Source organism: Ursus maritimus, unplaced genomic scaffold, assembly GCF_017311325.1.
Source record: "Ursus maritimus isolate PB19 unplaced genomic scaffold, ASM1731132v1 scaffold_17, whole genome shotgun sequence".
NCBI classification, from domain to species: domain Eukaryota; kingdom Metazoa; phylum Chordata; class Mammalia; order Carnivora; family Ursidae; genus Ursus; species Ursus maritimus.
This window is the reverse complement of record NW_024424119.1, coordinates 13,366,961-13,392,588: the sequence shown is the minus strand read 5'-3', so window position 1 is coordinate 13,392,588 and position 25,628 is coordinate 13,366,961. Positions and strand designations below refer to the sequence as shown.

Genomic DNA, 25,628 nt, shown 5'->3' with positions numbered 1-25,628 from the left:
CCCGCCGCCCTGCCTTTCTGAATTTTATTTTCGGGGGGAGGAGGGAGCTACTTTGGGGCCACTTTGGCTCTTGGAAGTGTGTTTCGGGGGCTCTGTGAGGCTGGCCTCGCCGATCGCGTGGGGCTTTTCGCTGGGGGGTGCGGGGTGCCTTAAGTTATGGATGCCTCGCCGTGTTCTCCTGCGGGCGTGTGTGTGTGACGACGTCTCATTTTTGTTGTGCACGAACCCAGTGCTCAGAGCACGGGAGTTTGTGCCCATCAGCAGAGGCTGCCTGTAGTTTCCATTCCGCCTGGCACAGCGCTCCACACGCACGCACACACACACGTACACAAAGACTTCCTCGGCGTGTGCCTGTCGCCGCGGTACTTTCAGGGAGGGGGCTCACCAGAATCCCCCCTCGGGGTCCAGGCTACCTCCCTTCCCACGCCGGGAAACCGCCCCGGCATCGCCTCCTAATTGTCTTCTAATTTGTTTCCGATGCATTTGTTGTCGTGTTTGTAGTGGCTGAGTGTGCTCTCCCCTCTCCCCCCCACCCCGGACCCCCTTCCCGATTGGGGGCAACATTCCGTTACAATCCCTGCGGGTTTGGATGCGGGGCCCCGGGGGCCGGGCGGGGTGTCTTTGGGGGTGTGGGGTGTGCGCGCGCCCACGCGCGTGAAACGTGGATGCAGAGGGCACCGCCGTTTCCTTTTATGTGCGTTTCAAGAAGGAGGAAAAAAAATGTCAGGCGCAATGTTCAGTGTCGAACGGTCGCCTTCCTGTTGTTCACGGCTCTCTCTCCTCCCCCTGCCCGCAGTGTGCCGTGCAGGTGAAGCTGGAGCTGGGGCACCGCGCCCAGGTGAGGAAAAAACCCACCGTGGAGGGCTTCACCCACGACTGGATGGTGTTCGTGCGCGGCCCGGAGCACAGTAACATACAGCACTTTGTGGAGAAAGTCGTCTTCCACTTGCACGAAAGCTTTCCTAGGCCAAAAAGAGGTAGGGCTCGAATACAAAAGGAGCTTGATAAAAAATGTCTTTGCTCGCGGAGGAAACAATCGCTTGGCCCGGGCGGTCCCCCTGCCCCTCTCCCCGCCCCCCGCGTCGCGCTCGCCGGCGTCGCCTCGGGACCAGGGTGCGCGGCGCCGCGCTGGCCAGGTCCGGGCTCCCGCCCGCGCGCGCGCCACTTCGGCCTCGGGAAAGTCACCGCCGAGAAAGGACCGTCAGGTGTCGAGTGTTTATTCATCCCAAGCCAGCCCTCACCGGTCCTCTGGGGTTAGCAGCGGGTTCTGTGGGGAAGGTTCAATTAGTTGTTGGGTTTGGAGGTGTCGAGGGGGGTGGGGCTGGAGGGAATAAACAGCTTGCGCCTTTTTTCTTTCCTAGAGAAATTGAGATTTACCTGTGTTATTAGCAAGGCATGCATGGGATGTAGTTATTGTTCCGTCTTGGGAAGTCGCCTCTCTTTAGGGTCTTCTCTGCCTTCCTCCCTGTGTATTCGGCACCGGGTGCCGGTTGTCAGATTTTCCTTTCTGTGGGTTAGCCACCCCTCTTCGGCACCGTCAGCATTTTCTGGGTAGTCGGGGGGCTTACCCGTCCCTAGCCCCCGTTGGCGCTTGATTGCTCCTTCGATTTGCGAGCAGCGTTCCGGAGTCTCTGCCCCATGTGATCTGCGGGGAAGAGGGTCCCCGCAAAGGTCGAAGCTAAGTTTCAGAGGAACGATGTGGTGCTGCCTTCTGCTTCTGTCCTTCCCCACCTTGGTTTTTAGCCTGGGTCTTTAGTTTGCATAATCCAGCTCAGCCCGCTCGGGTCCCAGACATCTTCCATAAAGGGCAGGGCAGTTTTGAAAAAAAGAAACGGGGTGTTATTTTGGAAGAAATTTAAAGAGGGTTTGGGAAATCCGATTTCTATTCGCTTCAGCCTCCGGAAAGCTACTGTCTGGTTGTTTTAGTTGGATTAGTGGAGGTAACAGTAGAAATACAATAAGGTGCTTTGTTTGTGAGCGGGTTTATTTATCTAACTCGACACAATGGTTAGTAGTTATCTTCCATTTGATCCGTAATCTTTATTGGCATCTAGAACTCCTGCAGTTTCTTAGAGTAACATCATAATAAATCCATTCTGCTTAGAGCTACTGGAAATTATTGAGCATTGAAGAGCTGAATAAAGGAGAAATGCCACCTCCAAAGGTGGCAGAGGTTTGTGTGGATGCTTATTTTTGCTTCCAGAGCTCATGGAATGTGGTGTAGGATTGTGTGTTTTGCCTTTAGTGGTTTGTTTTTTAGCTCCTCTCGAAAACTTGCACAGTTGAATTTGATGGGCTTTGCTGGATGCTTAATAAATTAATACAGCCCCTAATAGAGGGGTAGGAATATGCATGGCCTCTAGGAAATAACATTTTGATTATGTTAGCATTTTAAATCAAAATATAGCCAGAGATCTTTTACTTCATATTTCCTCAACACTGTAATTAGGATGAGCGTTGTCAAGTTTCTGTCACTATGTGAGGTTGAGTGTGATGCTTCTCCCTCTCCCTTTTCCATGTTATCTATAGAGCCACTGCAGAGGAGTTTAAACAAAAGAAACCACCTTCTAAGGTCCTTGGTATCCACTGTTAGGACTACTTGGCTGCTACTCACTTCGAGATGAAATACATTGAACAACAACAACAAAAGCAATATTTATTGTATTAGGAAAACTAAGTCAGTTGGCAGAAGATGTAGCTCTTAAGATAACTTTGTTTAGGCGCCTTAACAATCAAGCAATTGGCATTATGAAATTAAAGATGACCAGCCTCCCCAGAATTCACCACTGTTTCTCTGCTTCAGTGTATCTGTGGCCATGTTCCCCTGCATTTCCCCTACTTAATGATTTTCTGCCCAGCCCAAGGGAACATGAGGGTGCTGCCCTGCAAAGCCCACACCTGGGAGTTGTTGCTAGGCGTGGTAAGCTGCTTGATAACACTGATGTCTTAGCCGTCTCCAGTGAGAGATGCCTGCTTGCTGGTTGGGCTCTTCAGTGTTTTATTTTCAACTGTGGAGTTTCTTTATGTAGTCTATAAGCCATTGTTTTAAAATGTTTATTTTTGGATTTTTATTTGTATGTGTGCTTCCCATGATGTGACAAGTCCTGGGAAAAATGCCAGCTTACATAGCCCAGGAGAGACCTTGTCATACTGTAATTACACATGATTCAGATTGCAAGAGAAGGTTTCTCTGTTCATTGGGAATAGTTAGTTGTAAATTCAAGTAACACCAAACATGCCACTTAATCCTGAGACTTATATTTGGGCTTATAACATCTTTCAAAATGATAAGAATAAATACAGAATAAGGATGCCAGGCATTGCAGAATCTACTTCTGTACCTTTTAAGGTGCTATATTTGCCATTTTATAGATCTGTAAGTGAGAAATTGGAAATGGGAGAAACTGCAAGAATGGCTTTGTGAGAAATATGAGTTACAAGATATTTAAAAGAAATGCACTTACGCCAAGCTGTAAATGGCTCTTGATAATGACAGGTTAAATCACTTTCACTATATACAGTAGCTGATAAACAGAAATGGACCTTCACACTGAGGATGAACTGCTCAGCCATGAAGATGGATGAGTCCTTAGTTTTGTAAATCTTTGGTTTGGAAAAGCAAATTGATTTTCAGGTTGATTTCCTTTATTTCACAGTAATATTATGAGAACTTGTAGAGGGAGAAATTACAGTATTTTCAACTTGTTGCTTAATGAGAATTACATGTACCATTTCAGAATTGAGCTAATTGGACTTGAATTAATGAGGGTTTACTCTGTCTCAAAGATGGGTTGGAGACTTTTAACTTAAAATTACTAGCCTAGAGTCCTAGAAGAGAGATTTTGATGAAATAGTGAAGCCTGGAATATCCATTAGCTGGTGCAGAATAGGCAGGTCAGAGTATAATGCATTTTAAAACTATCTACTTGCAAAAAAAGACCATATCTTATTTATTAGTACCAAAGATTTATAATAGTCTGATATGACTGAAATGAATGGTCACATTCAAAACATTTCATTTAAAATATTAATGTTTTCATTTTCAGTATGATGTGAATTTGAGTGAACTTTCTTTCCAATTACAGCCATTCTTAACTATTGCAGTCTGTTCCATTGACATTTATGATATGAAATCTGTTGCTTATTATTTTATGTAAGCTAATTTGGCCACTGGTATGATTTGATAGCTTTTTATTTGTAGCCCTAGTCCTTTGAGTGGGCAGATAAAGCATAATAAATCCACACTTAGAACTTTCCTTTGATTTAAAAGGTTGAACCCAGTGTTACTGCATAGTTCTGATTTGTGTTAAAGAGTCTTCTGAAATAACTTGGGTAACTTTTTATCAGGGTACCTAAAATTTGAGACCCAACTAGTTGAAGATACTGCGTGCACCTGGTGTGTTTTCTCTTCTGAATTATTTAAAAGGTTTCAGGAAAAAATAAAGACGGATAACTATTCTGATACATTCAGTGAGTGTTAGAAGATTTGTGTAGAGTTCTTCATGGAATTAAGATGACCATTGAGAGCAGTTCTGCTACTTGGCATTTTGAAGCAACATACAGCATAATTTTCCAAGGCACTTAAAAGTTGAATTATTGAAGGAAATCTCCGGTGCTATTAGTGGGAATGCAGATCGGGCATGGACATTGTGGAGGGCATTTGGCAACATCTATTAAGATTTTAAATGCTTATACCCTTTGACCCACCAATTTTACTTCCAGGGATTTTCCAACAGATAAGGCTTCACAACTATACATCGCTACAACATATTTCTTGCGACTTTTTTAAACAGCAAAAATTTGGAAGCAAGCCATAGAGAGGACCCCTGCTGGGTACAGTTAAATGATGGTGATCTATTAAAAGGGGGTAAATCTATTTGTAGATGCAGGATGATCTGCGAGAGATATTAAGGGAAATAAGGCAAGTCACTAAATCAGTGTGATCCATTTAAAAAGTATGTTGTACAAATAAAAAGTGTATGTGTGTGTGTGTATAACTAAATGAATTTTGGATGAGCGGGAACCCAGCTCCTACCAGTAGTTTTCTCTAGTGGGTGCACAGGCAGTGATAGGAGGTTGTTTTTATAGTGTTCGATTTTTTAAAAGTTATTTCTGTATATTTAAAACATTCCAGTGAGCACTCATTACTTTTTAAGACTAAAAGACAAAGAGTAAAGACCCAATATAGAACTGTCTTGGGTAGATATTGTTGCTCAGCGGTGAGGAGTTAGGGTTAGGAATTACAGACTTGTATTCAAATGCTGGCTTAAGAGACTCCTTGTATGATTTTTTTCTTTTTAAGATTTTATTTATTATTTGAGAGAGAGAAAGAGCAGGAGCAGGGGAATGGAGGGGGAGGAGCAGACTCCCCGCTGAACAGGATATCCCAACTTGGGGCTCTATCCCAGAACCCTGAGATCATGACCTGAGCTGCAGTCAGACGCTGAACCGTCTGAGCCTCTCAGGTGCCCCACTCCTTGTATGATCTTGAGCAAGTCCTTTCGTGATCTTATCTGTGTTCCTGGAATGATGAAAGAATAGAACCATTATCTCATAAATTGAGGGTTAAATATGAATCAGCTGTCCTCAAATTTGTTTGTCTTAAGACTGATTTACACTTTTAAAAATTGACTCCAAAGAGCTTTTTCTAGGTAAGTTATATCTATGGATATTTATGGTATTAGAAATTAAACTTGAGACATTTAAAAAGTTATTTATTAATTTGTTTAAAGATAACAATAATCAACCCATTAAAGGTAGCATGTGAATAGTATTTTAATGAAAAATGAGTATTTTCAAGAAAAAGGAGTGAGAAGTGTGGTATTATTTTACTTTTTGTGTGTACAAATCTTTTTGATGTTTTGAAATAACTGGATCAGCGTACGTGCTTCTGCATTCAGTCTGTTGTGTTATCACACATCATGTAGCCTCTGGAAAACTCCACAGTACTCTCATGAGAGAATGAGTGAAGGAGGCAAATAATATCTTAGAGTTGTTATAAAAATAGGCAATAGGATTGCCCTGGAAAAGGTTTTGGGGATCCTGAGGTCCCCGAATACACTCAGTGAACCTCTTGATATAAAATATTCAACACAGAACCTGGCACGGATCAGCTCCCCTATTAATATGTGGAAGCTGAGTTTTTAAAGCCATTATTATCATTGCTAATAAAAACATTTAATGGAAAGAGGAAAGATAAGTCTTCCAAGGTATTTGCACGGTTAAATTCTATTATAGCAATTCTCTAACAGTTTTTTTTTTTTTTTTCAGAAAAAGAAAATCCAAACTTGGGTTTTAGTGGATATATTTTACCATTAATATCATTGTCCAGTTTATGGCATATTATTTGTATAAGCAGAAGCCTTTTACATCTCTTATTTTAGGTGACCGTCTCTAGAACTACCTCTGTGAGGTAGACCTGGCAGGGATATCAATCGCTTTCTTAATTTTACCTTTAAGATTCTTTGTTCTTTCAAGTTTGTTTCCAGTGGTCTTCTGCAGGTCAACCTTAGCCCTTTAGTTGTTTTTCTGGTCAACTATTACAGATGACCCTTACTACTTAACACAGCTTTTACAGTTCTAAGATGCAGAGAATCTTCTTCTTCTTCTTCTTTTTTTTCTTTTTAACTCTCTTAGTGGCTTACGTCTTCAAAAGGTAACTTGGAAAGCTTAAATACTTGGGAGGGGAGGAGATGTGAAACACAATTGTCCCAGTTACATAATTAAGCAAGGACTTGGTGTATTACTGAACTTTATTTATATTTAAATATATTTATTGGACAGATTTTAGAATGATTTCGATCTCTGATCTCAGGGTTTCTTACTGTCCCGATGAAAGTGATATAGAATTCTGTAATTTTTTCCCTTGGCTTTTATACTTGCTTGATTTTATGTTTTACTCCTCAAAGAAGAAGCTACCATGTAGAAAGAGAAATTCTCTTGTCTCAGTGATACATATTAATGTTCTTTTGAAACATTTTGCTTTGTGTGTGTGTGGCCAGAGTCTCTGTAGTTCATCTCTTCCTTGTAACATACATTTTCATGCTTTAATCTTTTATTCTCTTGTATTTTGTGGTTCTCCTTATTCTTGTTTGTAGTGCAGTATTCATTTTTGAGAATGTAATTTGTCTGGAAAGAGTCCATTGATATTACAGGTAATTCATTAGTTTTTTTTAAACTTATAGAACTTGTACAGTGTACAATGCAGCTTTTATGAGGAACCCATATATTTTTTTCATGCAGTTGAGAATGGTGTTTTTTTTTTTTTTAATTTATAGGTGTGTGTTCATTGTGAAAAATCAAACCGTACAAATATAAAGAGAAGTTACCTGAAAATTCTTTATAGAGAACCATAATTAATATTTTAGTAGATAGCTATATCTGTATATACAAACACACACACACACATACACACACACACACACACGTTAACTAAATTACCTGAATTCATTCAACAGGTAATTTTTGGAGTTCCTATGTGGCTAGAACACTTCTAGGAGCTGGGGATACAGCATAAATTAATATTCCTACCCTCCTGGTATATGATAAATATCATCTTTTTAGAGCTGGATTTTATGGTATTACATCAAATATACATTCATTACAACTTCACGTGGACATTTAGATTGTTCTTAGTTTTAATTTGTTATGAATAATGCTATGATGGACATCTGAGACATTCGTTTTTATGGTTTTTCCTGTAATTTCCTTGTGTTAAATTTCCCAGGAGATAGTCGAGACAAGGTGTAAAAATTTAAAATTTTGATAAATGCATTACCAAACTTTCCTCCAAAAAGATTATATCAGTTTATACTTCCCCAGGGATTGGGAGAATTCCCTTTTCCCCACATGGTTGCCAATACTGGGAATTAACTGTTTGTTTGTTTTTGTAAATCTTTGTCAATTTGCTGGATGAAGCAAAACTTCGTTTTTATTTGCATTTATTTAATTAACAGTGCTGCATATATTTAGGTATGTATATATTTACTGTTTGTCGTTTATGATATGCCTGTTTTGTGCTGTCGTTGTATTGCTCAACAACAACAAAAACAAACAAAAAAACCCCAAAACAAAACAAAAAACCCAAACAAAACCCCAAAAAACCCCAGGAAGATACAAAGGAAAGAATAATACAACAAACATTCATATCCCCACTATCAAGGTTGAATAAATGTTTACGTTTTATCACATTTGATTTTTTGTTTTGATTTTAGAGGATTAGGTATTATAGATGCCGCTAAAGTTTTTAGATGCTTCCCAATCCTTTCTTTCAACTCCAGACTTTCTTCCATTCTGTTTATGTACATTTGCACATTTATACTACTGCAAGTAATAATATGTTACAAAATCTCCATGAACAGTATCATGCTGGATGAATCCTTTTTAAAAATTGAGATATAATTCGCATACTATAAAATGTACCCCTTTGAAGTGTAACATCAGTGGCTTTTAGTATATTCACATGTTGTGCGACAGTTGCCACTGTTTAATTCCAGAACATTTTCATGAGTGAATAATTTTGTACCTTGCTGTTTCCCCCCACTCTGCATGTTTGAACCTTTTCACACACATTTCATCTGTAGAGAACCAATTTATTTCCTTTAGTTTCTTCTTTTCAGTATTTCATGGTAGGAAGAGGGTCTATGCTTACTTTTATGTTCCCCTATTAAAGAACATATAGGTCATTTTCTGTGCAGTGAACATCTTTGAACGTGTTACCTTGTACAAATGAACAAGATTTTGGACATAGGCCTGGAATTTGAGTTGTGTGTGCGTTTTCATTTGTATTAGACATTGTCAGATTGCTCTACAAAGTAGTTGTGACAGTTTATACTCTGTCAGGGAATGAGTACCATTTTCTGTACAGCTTTGCCAACGTTGGATATTTTCAGATTTCTTATTTTTATATTTAGTTGAAATATGGTATCTTTTGTTTTCATTTGCATTTCTCTGGTTTCCAGTGGGGTTAAGAGTTTTCTATATGTTTACTGACCGTTTGGATTTCCTCTTTATTGACTTTTAAAAATATTCTTTGTCTTTTTTAAAAAAGAAACTATTGGGATCTTTGTCTTTTTCTTATCTGTAGGATTTTAATCCTTTGTTATTTGCATTGAAAATATTTTGTCTCATTCTTGTTTCTTTTTCTTGTAGCCTAATGTATGGTATCTCTTTGGCATACACAAGTTTTTAATTTTGCCAAATTGATCTATTTTGTTTTGTTTTCCTGTGTGGTTTTGGGGTTTTGTTTAAGAATATAATTTGTGGGCTTGGTAATGTGCTTAACCAACAGACTTTATATGGGCAGGATACGGGGAAAGGACTGGGGGAGAAGTAAGAAACAGGAGGTCCCTGCCTTCAACGTGCTTGTGTCTTGTAGAGCTGGAAAGGACATTTGAGATTCTTCATCTTTATTTATCCTCTTTTTACTTTGAATCGGAAGCCTAGAAATGTGAAGTGATCTTGCATGTAGACACAATGAGTCACAAATGTGCTGGTGCAAAAAGATAGCTAGTAATAAACGGTGGTAAATGTTTACTTTTAAAATGTTGAATAATTATTCACTTATATTAGCAGACAAATGTTCAGCAATAACTGCTTTTGTAGACATGATCTAGGATTTAATTAAGTGGTGGTAACCATGGTAGATGCTGTTGAAGGGGGAAAAGTTCTACAGCTACTTTCAGGCAAAATCAGATTTATTGTGTGGATTAATTTAAGGTTTTCCTTTGAGATTAAATCATTAGGAAAAATTGTTACTAAATGGTAGGTATCCCCTGATATTTTGCCTCCCCACCACGGTAGGATAGCAGTTCCATAAAGGGTCCAGAACACTGTTTTAAGAAATAATGTTGTATGATATAATTCTTTTAAGTGTGATACATTTGCAGTGATTAAGGCCTGAAGAAGGCTATTATCATTGAGTTTCTAAACAGATAACGCTAGTATTTGGGTGTGATTTAGTTGGTATGTAGTAGTTAACAATTAACTCTTTGGATAAAATCAATGCATCATTTTTTTTTTTAAAGAAAATTATGGTTTATCTTGAACTTAATTCTAAGGTCCGTTTATTTAAAATAATGTTCATAAGTGATTATAAAGATGACCAGTTGAATTTAATTAGAGTTATTATCCATGTCAGAAGATTGATATTCTCTGAGCCAAATAAATTTTAAAATATTTAATTTTGCCAAAAGTAGATTTTTTTCAGCAGAAATCGTTATTTTCCCATCAATACCGGGCCAAATGCTGTGTGTATGTATTGATTTTAAGAAGCAAAATATACATTAACAGTTTCCTAAAATATTAATAACAGCAGTGGCCTGCAGCGGCTCTCAGAGTTGCTTGCCTCTTAATGTATCTGGATACAAATTTAGTCTACATGACGTCTTTAATCTTTGCAGATGGGTTTTATGTCCTACTTCTTCCCCCTCCTAACCTGGGTGGTGTTGGGGGAGATTACTATCAGATTATTTTAGGTACCTATTTGTTTTGCTGTACATTTGTAACATTTTGGATGTTTAAAAGCAAGGTTCATTGGACTTTATGTTATCCATACCTTTTACCCCAAATACTGCATTAGTGGGAGTTGCAGCATAATGAGAGGTTTCTTTGTATTGAAGAAATATTTTATTTTACAAATTTTTTTTCTGTTGTTTAATTTCTTTCCCTGTTCCCGTATTATAAGCAACTGTTTTGTAGTGACTAAATGAAAAATCAAGTTTAGGCTGTTGGGATTTGGTTGCTTTTAGTGGGATAGCTTATTCAAAATGTCGATGTAGCTCCAAATTGTCTTACCACAGATGCTTGTTGTGCGACTTCCTACCTATGCACAGATACAGTAAGGAGCAGTGGGAAGCTACTTTTTCCTCATATAAACACTGAGCGGGAGCACGTGTTACATGCTCCATGAGTCCTGCACTGGCCTCTCCTTGTATATGTGTCTGTTGTTCCTCCTATGTTGCATTAGTTACACGTCCCATGAGATGGGACCTATATTATCACTGTGGACGGTCCTCATACCTTCCATCAATGTAGTCTGGACATTGGACGTTTTTGGCAACAGTATAAAGGCAGATACTGCAAGGCGGCTAAGTTTTAGAATCCTGACTTCAGCTTCCACTCCCTTAAGTGGTAAATTATTACTCCGTGTTCTGAAACTGATTTCTTCTGTACCTCTAATAATTGACTTTGTGTAAACAGAACCACCACTTGAATTTAGCAAGAAGCATTGTGTCGGCTGAGAATCACATTTTCTAGAATGGGTTTTAGCCTATGTTGTAGGCAAAAATGAATTTTCTCCTTTTCTGTCTCTTCTTCCTTAATCTTTTTTTTTTTTTTTCACCTACTTTGGATGCTTTTTCAAAAGTTAGTCACAAATTTGAGAGACTTGGCCAGGTCTGTCACTTTTTTTTTTTTTTTAACTACTTAATCCATGAAATACAACTAGCCTTTTAGCTTTAAAAATAGGAGTCAGATGTATTCCAGAAACTTGTAGAGCAGTATTCAGCAATGCAGTAGGAAAGGCTCTGGCCTGGGAGGCAGAGGGATGTGTTTGGACTAAATAAGCTCTGTGGGCTTTTCCAGCTCTGAAATATTATTTTTCCTTAGTTTTTTTTTTTTTTAAAGGATAAGTTCTGAGCATATCCTTGATCTAGTGTGTTCCTAATGAAATAACTACCATTTATTAGATATCAACTGTGTATTGGTTATCATGGTGGATAGACGTGTTGCTGTATTTAATTTCTTACGTTTCATAATGTGGTAGTTCGGAGAATGATTTTTTTTGAAAAAAGAAAATGTTGATATGAACTTCTGTATGTTGGGATTTTTACCTTTGTTAATGGTGAGTGAACAGTGAACTGGGTGAAAGACTCACCTGCAGTAACAGGGAAGTAGGGTAATTAACCAGATAGGTGATTATGTTTTTGTTATGAAAAGTTACTTTCTGATAATATTGGTGCCATTTTTGCCAGCCCTCAACACTGCTTGTAGGTTGGAACATTCCAAGAACTCAAGATACCCTATGTTTACTTGGAACTTCTGGTTCAAATATGGCTCTTGACCAGGTTATTAGACCACTGCGTTTTTCATGAAAGTTAACTGATTTTTTTTCCCTATTTCATATAATGTAGGCCAGACCTTGAAATTTTGTCACTCAGTTTGTTTTTCTGAAGCATCATGTTTCAGATAACTACTTATGTTTCTATTATCAACAGAATAATTGGGGACTTGGACTTACCATGTAAACAGGTTAAAAGAAAGTACAGTACATCAAATATTTGATCACTCATCATACCTTTAAGGTTTTCTATTTACTAATTCAGATTCTTAATTGAAGTTGTCTTGAAAAGCAATTACCCTTCCACTTTTTACTTGTGACTTGCTGCCTAATTAAAAAAAAAAATTCTAGTTATCATTCCAACTTGTTAAAGGAATTGTGAATGATGCTAGAGCCAAGGATTTAATTATACAAATATACAAAAATACACAAACGCAGACAATTTAAAGAGAACAGCAAAGAAACGAGAATTATGTTGTAAAGGCTACTCAGTAGCTTGAAGTTAGTGCCACTTGATATAGTATCTTTCTGTAGAGGCTCTTTTTTTGTTTTGTTTTCATCCTTAATTTTCTTTTTATTTTTTTTTAAGATTTTATTCATTTATTTGACAGAGATAGAGACAGCCAGCGAGAGAGGGAACACAAGCAGGGGGAGTGGGAGAGGAAGAAGCAGGCTCACAGCGGAGGAGCCTGATGTGGGGCTCCATCCCATAACGCCGGGATCACGCCTTGAGCCGAAGGCAGACGCTTAACCGCTATGCCACCCAGGTGCCCCCATCCTTAATTTTCGTACTTGATTCAGGCCATTATCTTTGTATCAGAATGGCCAGAATTGTTCATTACTCACATTTTGAGAATTATGCGAGAGATAAAAATACATCAGTGAAAAGATGGGAAGAAAATGCTATAGCAAAATGTTAATAGAAGTTATCTCTGGGAGATGGGATATCAAGAAAAAATTTTTAAAAAGTATCAAATTGGCTTTATTCCAATATTCAGCACCCCTATCTAGCAGATAGAAAGGAGCTTTCAGGAAATGCTTATAAAATTTACTGGATTTTTTGAGCTTTCTTGAATAAGACATATTACTTAAGTGACGGTAAAACTAGATATTTAAATGTACATATGGACATGTTTACAATAAGCTTTTTAGTTTTTTTTTTAAGTAATCTCATTTAGAACGTAAAAATGTCTTTCCCAAGGAACACTTTCATAGTTTGTTATTTGAAATTTTAATCACCTTGTCACTCTGAGTGTTTCCTTTAATAGAACTATAATATATGCACAAATGTTTCAAAAGTTGATTTTGAACTTTAAAGAAAAGCATGCAAATCATATTCTTACCTTTCTTAACAAAGTTGCTGTGTTGAAGTTGTAAAATGAATCAGATTAACCTGATTTATGAGTACATGATTCATATAAGATGTTCTTTGTAACAGAAAGACAACCATGTTTAATATTTCAGTACAGTGTACATTTTTGGAGTGCTTAGGAATGTTTTGAAAAGTTTTGATCTTTTTTCCTGTGGAGTTTTGATAAGTTTGTTAATCAGTATGTTTATCTTGATGTGTGTGAATTTTCCAGAGCCTAAATCTGAGTTTAAAAATTGATGGCAAATGAAAGGGCATATATCATGTTTAGATGTATCATGATAGTGGCAGGAATAAATGGGATCTGTAATTGCAAATAAAGACCCATTTCCAGTTTGTGTCTTTGTATATAATTTGGAAGTTAAATAGTAAATTATGAGAAATAAAAAGCACCCAAACAACTACCAAAAGCAAGACAAAAATAATGTTTGGGGCAGGGAAAGAAGAGGCGGTTCTTTTTGGACGGATGCATACTTGTGTAAACACAATATTTTAGTATTAAAACAGTTTAATATTTCATATATAAACTACAAAAATAACCAGAAGTTTTAAAAAATGAGAATTGTAATTTCATGATTTATGTACAGTACAGATAGATTAATATGGGCATTCCTTAAACACAACTAAACGAAATGATTTCTGCAAAATGATAGAGTTAATTTTAGTTGTCTTAAAGGTCTCTTTGCAATCCAAAATTCATCCAGTTAAGTCCATGATATTATGATCTGTGGGATATTAATATCTTTACCTTTTTACCACTAAAAAAATAACCATTGAAAGATACTTTCAATCGCAAATGCATGTCAAAACTGTACGTCAAATAAGAATAAGTCTGTTTTTCCTTTGGTTTTAGCTGCTTTTACAAAATTCGTAAATGACAGATTAACTCCACCTCAGGATGTGAAATACAAAAATTGATGTTTGTGATCAGAGCATTTCTTTATTAGCTGCTTGAATAAAATTGCCACTTTAAGTTCCATTTGCTAGCATGTGGAGTAACATTTTCCATGGGCTTCATTTGGTTCTGCTGATAAATTCTTATTTAACTATTTCTGTTCCTTTGGAGAGAATTCTAAATGGGATTCATAATAGCCTGGTTTCTTTTCTTCAGGATTAAGATGTGTTTGAAATTAGGAAAATAGACTCTTTGGCCCCATGATTACAGCTCCCCCTTATTGCTTGCTATTTTTATTATTAACTTATGTAGATGGCTTAACTGCAAATACAGAAAATCAAATAATTGTTTTAAAACCTATTCTGACTACTCAGGGGACCACGCAAAAGCCTTGAGAACTTGAGTAATACGAAGACTTAGTTGAAGTGTTGCAGACTGTTAGAAATTCCAAATTTGGTACTAAATTAAATATACTCATAGAATTTTATTATAGCACAGACAAAGCTATGGTAGACCAAGAGAATGTATAAATGGCCCTTATTGGAGCATATAGAGTGGGAGCATATTTTGCAGTGAAAGGAGAGCCAAAGGACAAGGTGTTCTCTACTTGTAGACTTGTAAAGGCCTCAGCGTTTTCTTTATGTTATTGTAGAAAGACATTATTTTTGCTTTGGCGTGCTTAAAACTAAAGGGCAAATGATCCAAAAGAATAATCTTGAAATTCAATAGCAAGAAAACTACTTGACATTGTGGGCTAGAGGCCAGCAAACGTGTTGCTTTCATTGAATGCGTGGGAAATGGGGCAGGCCTGGAATTTAAAGAGACAGGGTGCAGTACGCTAGAAAAGAAAAGCCCTCCTGTATGATTTGCCTACTGGGAGGAAAAAAAAAATAGACTTACAGTTTTCTCTAAAGGATCTTTATTGGATCAACTATTTAAGACACTGAGTGAATTTTTCCTAACTCTGCCTCCCATCTCCCTTAGCCATCTTCTCTTGTCTGAAAGTGGTGCCGGGTAAATTTGTTTATAACAGAGGAGAAGCAGCTTTTCAAATAAAAGTACTTTGTAGCCTGTTCAAATGGAGTATAATGTAATTCTCCCTGAAATTGAGCACTTATTACTTTGTTTATGTAGCTGTTTAAAAAGGGGGGAGGGTGCGATGAGGAGTGAAGGGGGAACTACAGGAACCTTTGCTTTAGAAATTTCTGTTTTTTTTCTGAATTTCCTCCCCCATCCACTCATGAATCCCCCTTGGCCCCCTCCCCCACCTCCCACAATCCCTCAATAAAATAGTATTTAAAAGACTTGAATAACCAGTCCTATGTACCAGCTTCTTGCTCGAGGCAATAATGTTGTACTATTTTCAATGGGTGGTCTTGAATCTCCATGGGAGATTTTACAGGCAGTGGGCTCCAAGACCCACTAAGTGTATTATTTTGAACATAACCAGTTAAATTCCCGAGCCATAGAGAATATACAGAGATAATTTTACATGATTGAAGTCCCAGAGTTAATTACTTACAAATCAATTTATTTAATTTTATTTGAAGAATTTATGGTTTAAATCCCTAAAAGTGACACATATTATTAACCCAGGATTTGAGGTTTCCTTTTTAAAACAAGTAAGCCATTCATACATGTCAATTCAGGACTACCCATTTGTGTGTATATTTTAATTCATAGATTTTTTTTGTTTTAATTTTTTCCTTTAGGAAACCAACAACTAGTAGTCATTTCTAACTGTTAAGTTGTTGAAGTCCTAGTACTCCTACCGGAAATACTGTAAGATGATAGGATCTATTATAATCAAAAAATATATTAGATAGGTTTATAATCAGTATCTCTTGCCTGTGGCATGTAGCTGAAATGTATTCTAGCCTGAAATTTTGCTGAAATTGCTTTGGGTCAAAACTCCGTGGAAGCAAACAGGATTGGAATTACAATTTAATTCTGGATTGAGACTGCCCTTTAGGGGAAAAAAAATGTTTCTTTAGGCAAACTTACTTAAATAAAACAATAGATTTACTTATACATCGTAAGTATTGAAATGGGGACTGCTGCCATCACGCCCAGTCCTGCATAACTTATTTGAAAGTAATTTTGGAGTTTCTTCCCAGTGTGAACCGGCGGTTATTCGCCAGAGTGATAACATAACTTTGTTGGGTCACTGATTTGATTACTTTTTTCCCCTGGTTTACATTCTTGAGAAAATTAATTTCTGAAGAATGTTGGATTTCTATTTAGGGTACATATCTCTAAGTCCTGAAATACCTGTTTTCCGTAGGCTAAAGTAGAGAAGAGTTAGGAGCAGGCTTCAGATGTGTTGGTAAAGCCATTTGGTGATCTACGATGAGAGATGATTTTTGTTTATTTTAAACAATGTAAGTAATTTTAGGTCCACAACTGCAGTCTTGCAGGAGCTGAGGTTTCTTGCATTAAAAATTATTACACACTTATTTTAGGTCATAATGTAAAATGATGTGACTTCTGAAGTTTTCTTCCCTGCAAAATTCACATCATTTGAGTGTCTCACCGGTTTATGGCACTGACTAAATGTTTGCCTTTTCTTTTTTATTTTAGCTCAGGACTAGTCCTTGCATAGCTAAAAAGTTTTCCCGTAGTTTTGGTAAGTGGGTTTAGAGCAGTGATAGCCATCTGAGGTTTATCTAACGTAGCCAGCATTTTAGAGTCATTAAAATTGTCTCCACACAAAAAAGAAACCGCTCTTATGTCCATACATGTGAATAAAAGTTAAAGGTTGGTAAAAATTAGCTTGTCAAGTCAGCTTTCTGACTGAGGAATAATTTTGTTTTCATTATCCGTTCCCTTGGCTGAAAATGAACTAGCAACGATCTGGTTACTCAGGGCTGGCGCTGTATTGGATCCCTTCCTACAGTTTTGCTGTGATCGTTGAAGGCAAAGTTAGACAGCTGCTGTAGGTTTTGCCAGTGGCCTCACAAAAGAAGTTGTTTAACCCTGTTAGTTTCAGACACTATCCTTTCTACTTTGCAGATATCCTTGCAGTGCTCCGTATGAACGATGTCCTGGCTGTGTTGGATAGGAGTCTCTGTAATTGCGATTTGAACTTGTGACTTATAGGAAGGTGGTGTAGCAGAAAATGACGAACTTTAGCACTCCATTACCATACGGTTTCATGTCTTGGAATATGACAAGTCTCAACAGTGTTGCTTATACTGAGGCAGATTTAAAAACTTAGACTTTTCAGTTCGACCTGGCTTTTTGTACCTGAAGACTGTAAGGGAACTGGGCAACTTGTGAAAAGTTGTGGAAATGGAGTTTGACTTACAATCCATAACAGTGGCGTATTTAAGTGTCCTTTTTGGGGCTTGAAGTCCAGAGGAAATACTAAGTCATTGACTTTACAATCTCATTTTGGGTAAGTGTCGAGTTAGAACAATGCCACCTACTCTCGACATTGATGTCATAGTGTTAAAAATCCGAACGATACTGGATACTGGGTTCTTTCTGCATAATGTGTTTGCATCATTGCCATAGGTTGAAAGGGCAGGGAAATAACTTCATTGTTAAGGCTGAAGAAAGCAAGATTTTGAAACCTACTGCTATGTGATTAAATCAGTGTGTTTGCCCTGAGGCTTCAGCCATTCAATCTGAATTCGTAGTCTAAAATTTTGGATTCCTTCTCTGTTTGAAAATAATACTTCTTAAAAATTTTAAGACTCCCTTTGCCTCCTCACAGGAAAGCTACTGAGGCAAATGATCAGGGTTAAGATTTTCATGCAATCAAGATGGAAGATACATTTCAGTATTTTAAAGAGAAAGTTCGCAGCCATTTTACATAAAATTTTACTGGGCTTTTCGTTAATCTAAAATAACTGGTCTATAAGTACTTTATCAGTGAAAACTGCTCGGCATGTAAAACGAGGGGTAGAAGGAGCACAAAGGCTTCCTGCAAATTAGGGGCACAATGAGCACTAACGGACTTGCCAGCCATCTCCAGCTGTGAGATTATTATCGTTTTTGCAAACCCTTTTCTCTCAAAACTAAATCAAGAATGGTAGAGTCCTGATAAAAAGAAGTGTAGAAAAGCCTAACTAATCCTTAGATGAGTTACTTCAAACGTGCCAAAATAGAATAAAATCAGTTAATAGCATGGATTAAAGGTTACTTTTAATGCATTTTTATCACTCACGTTGAGAATTTTGTTGTATGTTAATGCATTTGGCCTTGGTTTAAAAAAAAAAAAAAAACCAACCAGAGAGAAAATATAGTTAAATTTGAGAGATTCCATAATCCAGTTGTTATGAGGAAATTTAGTACTAATGTTAGGTGCCAGAGTTGACCTAAGAGATAAAAGCTGTGTACTTGAGATCAGAGCTATAAACAGGTGGCTCCAATTTAGAGCGGTAAATTTTCGGGTTATAATGAGAAGGCTCATCTATGTACTTCGAGGGTTGATGTATAGATTTTTAAAAAACAGTCTGGCTCTGTGTCACTGGATAAAAATGTACAAGTTGTTCCTTGGATAAGATCACAGAAGAGTGCTAAAATCAGGTCTGGATCAATGATTTAGAAGTGTTGATTCTTACAGGTGGTAAAGAGAAGAGGAGAAGTAAGGGGCCGGTTTTTGGGTGCAAAGGTAGTATTCCCCTTGTATGAACATATCTGGGATCTTTCATATACCGAGGAGACTGTGTCATCTGTACTTTTAATTCAGAATCACGTGTTTGCCAACTACTTACTTTGTGAAATACTTTTTTCATTTAACTGGCATATTATGATAGAGATGCCAAAAGTATTGGGTTGAGGAAAAACTGATCTGGCACGCTGCCGTTGGTAAGAAGAATTTTAAAAAGTAACACGTCTTTCTCTTTTTAGGTGCAGGGACATAGCTTTGGGGGTGTGTATGTATCAACTTTAATAAAACTTTATTATAAGAACCTGGGCAGTGAGGGATTTTATAATCAATCATATTTACCACTCCCCTAAGATGCCAAACGAGAAGTTTCTCTAATGGGAATGAGCATTTATTTTCTTGTAATAGATGTATTGCTTTTTCCTGTGGTTTAGTTGACAATAGCCTGACTGGTCCCCTCAGCACGTGTGTGTGCTGTATATGTCGGGTCCTTTCGTGCGTGCACCATCCCACATGGAGTGATTTTTTTCATAAGCCACATTTTAAGGTCTATTAGTTTACTCAAAAATTACAGTTGCCCATACATAAATTTCCTCTGTTCGATATGCTGACCAAATTTTACCCTTATACAAAGCTTCTAGCTTGAATGAGTTTTGCAACATTGAGTAAATCCTGTGCTGTATAGTTATTTATGTTCTCAAGCTGAACTTTCGTTCCATCCCAGTAAGTTCCCATGGGATAAGTTATTCTAGTAAATCAGAAAATTTCTCTGAAAGCAGAATAATTCTTAATTTTTGGAGGCCTGAAAATGGGGGAAATAGCCCTGTGCACGAGGGGGAAGAAATTCTAGTGGACCCACATCTAAAAAACAACTCAAAGTACTTGGACGTCTTAAATTCTCTTGGAGGGGGGAGGGGAAGAAACCCCACCACCATGCTGCCGAATTGTTTTATTTCTGTAGTGATGTCTTTGTGTGTTTATAGGAGTGGGAACATTTTATCTTCTGGGTTTCTGTTGAGGTTGTTTTTCAGCAGTGTCCCAAGAAAAGTCCTGGAGGCTAGCTTTGAAGCCCTGTGGACAAGCTGGATATCAAAGAGTCAGAGGAATTCGGCAGTAATTGTTTTATGGCTGGCCAGAAATCAGACCTATTTGTATAGGTAGCACACAAAATAGCTGTGATTTGACAATTTGGTGCTATTTATACCTACCATAAAAAGAGAAAAGAAAAAGTTAAAGGGGTATTTTGGAAACAGGAACTAAGCTGTAAATGCAAATTGCTTCACCATTTTCTCAAAGGAACAAAAAAAGGAAAGGGTTAGGAAGTTTTTATTGAAGCTACGTTATTGAGGATCTGTCTGCTTTCAAGACATTTAATATTGTGCTCACACTGAGACTCCGCTTCTTTCTGTTTTGCAGTTTTTTCCCCCCCTATTCCCATCTGAATGAAGTTATTTTTGTGAAGCGAAAGGAATTCTCTGGAGAGGGGGACAGTGAAAATCACAAAGTTTCCAACTCTCTCTTAATAGACCTTTAAAATTTCATCTGACTGTTTTTATTTAGCTTTGGATAAGAACCGTCTGCTGTTGCTAGAGCGAATTTTTTCTTTCCACATAAGTTATATTTTCAACAAGTAGTCATAGGTTGTTTACTGAGGTGGTGGGTGAGGATTCATGGCATTTAGGAAATGTACAGAAGGAAATTTTCACAACTATTCTTGATGTGTCTGCGAGAGAGGTCTTTTTGAATACAAAGTGCCTAAGCTGTTACTCTCACCTAGAGTATATTCCAAGCTCAAGGTGGGCGGTGTATCACAGTTTGTCTGTACTTCCATGAGCAGCCCAAAGTGAAGTTTGACTGTTTCCAGAATGTCATTCAGACCTTTTGAGGTTGTCAAATGCTTCATTGTTTTGTCTTGAAACCCCCAGCCCCAGAGCAGTCTGAGTCTGGGGCAGTGGGGCAGAGAAAAAGCAAACACGTCTATGATTGACTACATTTTTTTTTTTTTTTTAAAGAAACCCTAGAAATGCCTTAGGGACCCCTGGGGGTTTGTCACAATTTAAAACCATTTTACCATTGAAGGCGTTCCAGTGCTGTCGAATTGGGGCTGAATTAATTTGCTTTGGTTTTTTTTTTTTTTTTAATTGGATTCTGATCAGTATTAAGTAGAGTGGTCTTTGGCATGTATACCTTAATTTTTGGGAGAAAGTGCTAAAGTTTTGATTGGATGAAGAGAATTCACTGAGAGTAGGAGAAAAGAAGGGGAAACTGGTGGAGATAAGTCTGGTTTGGGGACAATCAGTTTTGTCTTTTTTCAGATAAAGTGAGTGAAGAGTCAGAAGTGGCTGAATCAAGATTTAAATTATACCTGAAACTAGTAAGATATTGTATGTCAGTTAAACATCAATAAAAAATGGTTAAAGAGAAAAAGAAGCATGTCCTCAAAAAATGAAAAAATAAAAGGGGAGGGGGAATCTCCTAAAAGCTGGAAACCTAATTGGATTTCAAGATGGATTCCCCATAGGGAAATGGGTGAAAGGACTTTATAGAGAAGAAACATTTCGGATTGCTGTTATTCTTCACCGAATGTGAAAACTCAGGTTGGGGGAAGGCTAAGGACATAGGTGGTTACAGACCATCCTTGTGGGTGGAGAATATATAGCAGGGTTACGGCTGGGTAATGAAGGGTCGTATTTCTAAAGTAGCGATCATTTATTCAACCAACATCGAGCACTTACTGTGTGCCAGGAATTGCTCTAAACGTTGAGGATAACAGCAGGAATAAAGGTAATTTTCATCGTATAGAAGTGCATCAGGCTTGTCAAAAAACAAAATCACAAGACGACTGCTTTTATGAAGCTATGAAAGCAAAGCTGTGGAAACAAAGTTCTGAGTGACTAGTTGTGCCCAGGTATAAATTTGAACTAAGGTGTTGGGTTTATTTAATTTTTTTTAATTGCAAGTAAAAAGTCTAATAAAAAAGAGAATGTGTGGATTAAAAAAAAATCCTGACTCTCTCAAGGATGGATTTTTATTTCTTTGATGTGTCCTTCCATAAGGCTGTATGGGGTTTTGGAGTTGCAGAGCTGTCTAGTTTCATATCATAGAACATAGGGTTATATAGCTGAAAAGGAGTAGGAAAGCAATTTATAGTTACTGATGGTTTAATTCTGTACTCTGTTATTCACATTTTACAGATGTGCATCCAAGACTCAAGATTAAGTAACTTGCCCAAGGTCCATATGGCTTGAGTACAGTGACCATATGTCCTGTTTCCTGGGGATTGTCCCAGTTTATGCCTGTTGTCTTGTGTGACTCTCAGAACTGGTGCTTTTTAGATGATAGATTGTATGGTCACTGTTTTTGAATGGCATAACTAAGATTGAATCTGAGACCTTTTTGACTTCCAAGTCATAAGCTCACTACTGTTTCACTGTTTATACTGTACTTCTAAGTCATGTCTCTATTTCCAGTTTGGTCTAGTGAGAAGGATTCTGAGGCATTTGCTGGCTCAGTATAGTATCAGTACTTTTTTGGTGTTGTTTATCATGAGTGATGGAGAGGAGCGCCTGGGTGGCGCAGTCGGTTAAGCATCCGATTCTTGGTTTCCGCTCAGGTCCTGATCTCAGGGTCTTGAGATGAGCCCCGCCTCAGGTTCTCTGCTCAGCGGGGAGTGTGCTTGAGATTCTCTCTCCTCGCTTTCCCTCTCCCCCTCTCCCTGTGCTCACATGTGTGCGTGCTCTCTCTCTAAAATAACAACAACAAAAAGAGTGATGGAGAGAGATGTGGTAGCTTTCGTGTGTTTTACATCCTGTTATTAAAATATTTTAGAATGTAATTCATTTTCCTTCAGAAATTCTGAAGCCATTTGAGAACTTTGTCTTAGGGTCCTGTAAGTAAATATCAGTCATCATTGCATGGTACTAATCAAGGAAGTTCTGGTGATTTGAGTTTTCTGGATAAATGGAAATTTGGTACATTTCTTGATCACTGAACATGTTGCTTTTCCCTGTAATTTTTGTTTCTCTTTCCCCACCTAATCAGAAGCCTAGAGCAGCAGAATAGGGTTTGAGGAAAGTAACTCTAATTTGGAAAAGAAAATTGGAAACTTATGTTCTGATTTGCTCAGTTTGGTTAGCTTTTCCACAAGGTTTGCTGGACAAATACTGAATATATCACTTCTATTTGGTTCTATTTCAATGGCTCAATGCTTCAGAAAACACGATTTTAGAGGTGTACTGACTATCAGGTAGGTCAGCTGAAATGGATTTAACTTACTAATTTAACTTAAAATAAATTTAATTTATTAATCAGTTCTGGCAAAGAACTTTGTTTTGCCCTGTGTCATTTCTCATATGTGCTGTGTCAGTTTCCATCAGGAGAGGGTCTGCACATGTTTTACTGAGCCTGTAGTCTTCACTTAAAGAAGGACTAATGTCAGCTGTTAGCCTTTGAATCAAGTACAGGAGCAGAAGCAAAACTAAAGCCATTTTTGGGGCGCCTGGGTGGCTGAGTCAGTTAAGCATCTGTCTTCAGCTCAGGTCATGAGCTCAGGGTCCTGGGATTGAGTCCCCCATCAGGGTCTGTGCTCAGCGTGGAGTCTGCTCGTCCTCCCTCTGTCCTTCAATGGCTTGTGCTTTCTCTCTCAAATAAAGAAATTAAAAATAAATAAATAAATAAATAAAAACAGCCAAAACCCAAAAAACCAAACTAGGGGTACCTGGGTGGCTCAGTCGGTTAAGCATCTGCCTTCAGCTCAGGTCGTGATCCTCAGGGTCATGGGGTAGAGTCCCATGACCAGCTCCCTGCTCAGTGGGGAGCCTGCTTCTCCCTCTGCCTCTGCCCCTCCCCCTGCTGTGTGCATGTGTGCGCGCGCTCTCTCTCTCTCTCTCAAATAAAATCTTAGAAAAAGAAAAAACCAAACTAAAGCCATTTTTAAGAACTTGTAGGTTAGGTGAAGGTAGGGTGGAATGGAAGTGCCTCGTGTTGCTCATCCTACGTCTCACCCAGATTTCCACATCTATTCACGTGACTTGTTCTGCCCTTGAAAAGCTCAGAGACTTGTATGGGGGTGGGGTGCGAGGGGAGATACAGTTGGAAGCAGATAGACTTCAGAACAACTTAATTAAGAATTATAGTTGATGTAAGAATGGAGTTTAAGGAAGCATAATGGGGCAAGTGAAGATTGGAGATGAGCACAGTTGTGTGTGCGTTTATGTAGCAAATGTTTGAACTTGAATCTCTTTTCATATTTTGTACCATTTTGTTTTCTACAGTATTTTATGTTGTTTAGCTTTCTTTTTTTCCCCCCTCCAGAGACTATTTATGACCATGCTTGAACAATGCAGTGAAATTCTTCTTTAGTTCAAGCTGTTGTGAAGCCAAAAATAGATCTGGGCTGAGATTGGACTTTGTGGTACAAATTGTGGTTTGTAGGTTGTGACTGTTATTGTTCCAACAGATAACTGGAATTTAAAAATTATTTAGAAGTACGGCAAATGTTGCCGAGACAAAAGGGGACCTGGTTGATTTTTAAATGGTGTGTTAGAACAATAAGCAGATGTCTAAGTTCCAGGGACTGAAATTGTTTTTGTTAAAAAATATTAGTAAACTTCTATGGAATAGTAGGATCGAAGCCTGCAGTCTTGCAGGAACCTTACTTGTTTTATCCCCTGGCTCCCTGTGTCTTTTTTGTGTCCTTTCTCTGGAAACTGAAAAGCACGAAATAGGTTTCAGAGAAAGAAAAACCAAAGATAGTAATAACAAGACTCTCAAACTTTCCAGTCACTTTGGTTAAGTGCAGTGCGGGAGCGTTGCTCTGCAACAGTACCTGTGTTCAGAAGTGTGGAAGAGTCTAGTAATAAACATGGAAAAAGTAAGGAGGGCTGAACCTCATTTGCATGACTCTAAGGTAGATAGCTTTCTGAAACTTTTTTATTTTTATTTATTTTTATTAAAAAAATTATTTATTTGCCAGAGAGAGAGAGTGAGGGGAGGGGAGAGAGCGTGCGCACAAGCAGGGGGAGCGGCAGGCAGAGGGAGAAGCAGGCTCCCTGCTGAGTAAGGAGCCCAATACAGGACTTGATCCCAATCATGACCTGAGCCAAAGGCAGCCGCTTAACCGACTGAGCCACCCAGGCATCCCTTTTTTATTTTTATTTTATTGAGACTCTTAATTAAAGAATGTATGAAGGCAAATCTGTTGTAAAAGAAAGGTTATTAAAATTTTTTTATCTGATATCTGCACAAATCACTTGAGGGATAAGTAGAATCTATTTCTGCTCTAAGACTGCTTGTTCCTTCTGGACAGGATTTTTTTTTTTTTTTTAATCACTGTATCACACTTTTGCACATGATAGGTGTTGAATAAACATAGTAAGATACCTTAGTAAATCTCTTGGTATATAAAAATACTTAAGATATATAAAAACACTTAATAGCTGGTATTTGACACCTACTATGTGCCAGAGTATTGATTACTATACAGGAATTACATAATTAGTCTAATGGTCACCCTGTGGATTGGAGTACTACCAGTACTACCCTCATAATAAACAGGTTCATCAAGGTTGCAGGATAAAAGGTCAATAGACAAAAATCAGTAGTATTTTGTATACTTGAACAATCTGAGAATGAAATTAAGAAAGCAATTCCATTTATAATAGCATCAAAAGAATAAAATACAAATACATTT

General features: G+C 37.9%; 1 protein-coding gene across 1 annotated transcript in view; it reads left to right on the top strand.

Moving 5' to 3' along the window:
* Nucleotides 1–156: 156 nt before the first annotated feature.
* Nucleotides 157–25,628, top strand: part of MLLT3 (MLLT3 super elongation complex subunit) — a 266,270-nt gene continuing 240,798 nt past the window's right edge. The window contains exons 1-2 of the mRNA XM_040632319.1: nt 157–184; nt 672–977. Of these exons, the coding sequence (XP_040488253.1) occupies nt 157–184; nt 672–977 (334 nt within the window). The remainder of the gene's footprint in view (nt 185–671; nt 978–25,628) is intronic.